At 37.9% G+C, this 4,133-nt stretch overlaps 1 protein-coding gene across 1 annotated transcript in view; it reads left to right on the forward strand.

Annotated features, from left to right (window-relative positions):
- The window catches only part of LOC109229572 (digalactosyldiacylglycerol synthase 1, chloroplastic-like), a 7,084-nt gene extending 2,999 nt beyond the window's left edge, over positions 1 to 4,085 (forward strand). The window contains exons 3-7 of the mRNA XM_019395054.1: positions 350 to 437; positions 1,374 to 1,858; positions 1,952 to 2,218; positions 2,376 to 2,725; positions 3,319 to 4,085. Of these exons, the coding sequence (XP_019250599.1) occupies positions 350 to 437; positions 1,374 to 1,858; positions 1,952 to 2,218; positions 2,376 to 2,725; positions 3,319 to 3,844 (1,716 nt within the window). The 3' untranslated portion in view covers positions 3,845 to 4,085. The remainder of the gene's footprint in view (positions 1 to 349; positions 438 to 1,373; positions 1,859 to 1,951; positions 2,219 to 2,375; positions 2,726 to 3,318) is intronic.

The following is a 4,133-nucleotide window of genomic DNA, read 5'->3' on the forward strand; positions in this document are numbered from 1 at the left end:
CCTCCCACCCCCCCCCCTCCCCCTCCCTCTTCCTATTACAATTCTCTTGCTTTCCTACTCTCCCCACGAAGTGATGAATTCGATAGAGGAACTGGGACGATCGCACAACTTTATAAACCCATCATTCTTTTCTTTCTTGTCTATAAGGTATGGTGAAGGTATATTGTACACAAATTGGGCTAGCGATTACATGTCAAGTGGATCTGTCTTTAGATTTACATCTTTATTCAAAATTAGATACAATATATTTTAACTAGGAAATTGACTGAGGTTTAAACAATGGACTGAAAATTCAGTCAAGTCTGAAGACCGTTTTTCTGTTTTCTTTACATGCTCTTTATTTGTGCAGGTAGTTCCCCCCCTGGATGTACCGGAGTTGTTAGCATATTTGGTTAGACAGTCAAGCCCATTTTTGGATCAAATTGGCATAAGAAGAGGTAAGCCTGTAAAATGGTTACTTTATCAAAAAAAATAAGGTCTGTCAAATGGTTGTGGCTTCCATAAACTTGTTGATGCAGCCTGGGATTGTGTTTCTCTGGTTTGTTATACTTGCAGTATTCCCTCTGCATTTGGTCTCTAAAATTGCTACTATCATCTTCATTTATGACATCTGTGAGATTCATCTCGATATAGTTCTGATACTGAAGCAGACATGCTCCACTTGAACGATATGAGAATATTTGAGGTCACTTTGATGTAGATGCTATTGACATTTCTGGTTTGAAATTCCATGTGTGCTTCATTGTTTAACTAGTTTGGAAGTAGGGTGGATGAGCTGCAGTCGCATCAAGGTGTACAATACATATCATCAATGTTTTTATTATATACAAGTACTGAACTGTTATGCATAAAGTTAGATGTTACCTATAAAGAAATCAAAGTTTTTCCAGCAAACATCATGATACTAATGTATTTCGCTGTAAATGAGAATTCTTTGTGTATATCTGTTGTAGCCCTTCAAGTTTCAATCACAACATTAGAGCAACAAAAATGCATTCTGCTTAATGGTTTCTCGACATGATCATGTTAAAGCTGAATTTTGTGTGAGATAGTTGTTTTTCCATGTAGTTAGTTCAGATTCATCAGTTGAATTACTTCTCCGAGATTTAAACTCTAATTCTGTTATTAAAAGTCTTGTTCGTAATGCTGTTCCAAAATCTCAGATCTCAATGTTACTTTTAATACTTGGGATATCAACAAAGTTCATGCGTAATCTGATAAATTGATTTGAATTATTCAATTGTTTAACTTTAATAGACCATGTGCATTTTGTTGAATCTCTCTAGCCGCTAAAATTGGTTTGATACTTTCTAACCTTGTCTCCTCTACTGAAACCTTATGCTATTTATTTGGATCTTTCGATTTCCTTGTAGATATCTCAGATAAGATCGTGGAAAGTCTGTGCAGAAAACGGCGGAACAAACTTTTATTACATGCTTTCCCTGAAGGGGAGTCTTCCCTGATTGAAGGCGACAATATGAATGATGAACTAGATTTAAGAATTGCAAGTGTACTTCAGAGTACTGGTCATCATTATGAAGGTGGGTTTTGGAGTGATTCTACAAGGCAGAACCTATCAGATGGTAAAAGACATGTAGCCATAGTCACAACTGCTAGCCTTCCTTGGATGACGGGGACAGCTGTGAATCCTCTCTTCCGAGCGGCTTATTTAGCCAAATCTGAAAATCAGAATGTTACACTGTTGGTTCCATGGCTATGTAAATCTGACCAAGAACTGGTTTATCCAAACAATCTTACATTTAGTTCGCCAGAAGAGCAGGAGCTCTATATACGCAGTTGGCTTGAGGAAAGAGTCGGTTTCAAGACTGATTTCAAGATTTCGTTTTATCCGGGGAAGGTATTCCTGGTGAATTAATTGCATATTATTCAGTAAAAGAAGAAGAAACTACTGAAATGATGTGATTATTTGATACTTGTTTTCCTCTTCCAGTTTTCCAAAGAAAGGCGAAGTATACTACCAGCTGGAGATACTTCTCAGTTTATACCATCAAGGGATGCTGATATTGCAATCTTAGAGGAACCAGAACATCTGAATTGGTACCACCATGGCAAACGCTGGACTGATAAATTTAACCATGTTGTTGGTATTGTCCACACAAATTATTTGGAGTATATCAAGAGAGAGAAGAATGGGGCTCTTCAAGCTTTCCTCGTGAAACACGTAAATAATTGGGTCACTAGAGCACATTGTGATAAGGTAATATTTGTACATTTTGATTGAGTTCTCCAAACTGGAGAAGAAAATTGTTGATTAACTTCTGTGTGGACCAAATGATGCATTAGCACTTCAAAGTGTTTATCATGTCCGATTATTTTATGTTGGTCCTAATGGCAATGCTAACTTCCTTGTTTAGGTTCTTCGCCTTTCTGCTGCTACACAGGATTTACCCAAGTCTGTGGTCTGCAATGTTCATGGAGTCAATCCGAAGTTTCTGAAAATTGGAGAAAAGGTTGCTGCAGAAAGACAAGGTGGTCAGCAAGTTTTCTCTGAAGGTGCATATTTCTTGGGCAAAATGGTTTGGGCGAAGGGTTACAGGGAGTTGATAGACCTGTTAGCAAAGCACAAAAGCGATCTTGATGGTTTTAATATGGATGTATTTGGTAATGGGGAAGATGCTCATGAAGTGCAGAGTACAGCTAGGAGGTTAAATCTGAATGTCAACTTCATGAAAGGCAGAGACCATGCAGATGATTCTCTTCATAGGTAAGAATCCTTCAAAAACCAAAAAAAACCCTTTTCTGCCATTATATGAAATAGTAGAGAGCGGACTTTATTGAAGAAACCTCGTGGAATCTCCTGAGCCATGATTACAATATGTATGTATGACTTTATTGAGGATGTCCTATTGGATCTTCTGAGCAATGTTCTAAGGCACCACGGATGGATTGTTTTACAGAATTTACATTATTTAGATATTTTGGTCGATTGTGGCAAAATAATATATAGCAAGGATACTTCGAGATAAATTAAGCATAGGTTCTACCTACAATATGCAGATTATGAGAACGAAGTATACATTCTTGTTTTCCTTTTTTCACATTTTTGTCTTTGCTGTTTGTTCGAATGAATGCAATACGGACACACACACACACACGCACACACGAACACACTCTTTCTTTGATTTGAAAGCATCTTTGGGGATTTTTTTACATTTTGGTTCATTAAATTACTTGATTTGAGAGGTGATTATTTTTCTGCATTTTGTTTGTTGCGCTAATAGTCACATGCCTAAAGATGTACCCCGCATCTAGTACTTCATGGTTTACTTTTTCTGACAGATATATTTTTGGTTGCAGTTATAAGGTCTTCATAAATCCTAGTATCAGTGATGTACTGTGTACAGCCACAGCTGAGGCACTCGCTATGGGGAAATTTGTAGTTTGTGCAGATCACCCATCTAATGAGTTCTTCCGGGCATTTCCCAACTGCTTGACCTATAAGACGTCTGAAGACTTTGTAGCTAAGGTTAAAGAGGCACTAACGAATGAGCCTCAGCCTCTCAGTCCCGAGGAACAATATAAGCTTTCATGGGAAGCTGCAACTCAAAGATTCATGGAATATTCTGACCTCGATAAGGTTTTGACTAGTGAAACACGCAGGGAGAGGAGAAGCAGGAAGGGCATGGAAAAATCAGTTTCCATGCCTAACCTTGGCGGGATGGTTGATGGCGGTCTGGCATTTGCGCATTATTATCTCACAGGGAACGAGTTCTTGAGGTTGTGCACCGGTGCAATACCGGGATCACGGGATTATGACAAGCAGCATTGCAAAGATCTCCATCTCTTACCTCCGCAGGTAGAAAACCCAATATATGGCTGGTAGATGTATACGTAATTGACCTGTATATCATTATTCTCAATATGTACCATAGGTGTGATACTTGTTAGTTCTTACCTTGTAAGTTGTATCCTAGGTTTCATTTTGATGATTTTCTTTTAGCTACTGATGCGGTTAAAACTGCAAGAATAATAAGTAGGATGTGTAAAATTTGTAAAAATATGATGTATCTTCTCGTCTCACTCTAGCTTCGTTCTTGAGTTTCAAGGTAATCGTACCGATGGTACATCAAGTGTTGTGGATCAAGTTCTTCCTTAAAAAAAAAAAAAAAAAA

The sequence above is a fragment of the Nicotiana attenuata genome, chromosome 7, assembly GCF_001879085.1.
Source record: "Nicotiana attenuata strain UT chromosome 7, NIATTr2, whole genome shotgun sequence".
Lineage (NCBI taxonomy): Eukaryota > Viridiplantae > Streptophyta > Magnoliopsida > Solanales > Solanaceae > Nicotiana > Nicotiana attenuata.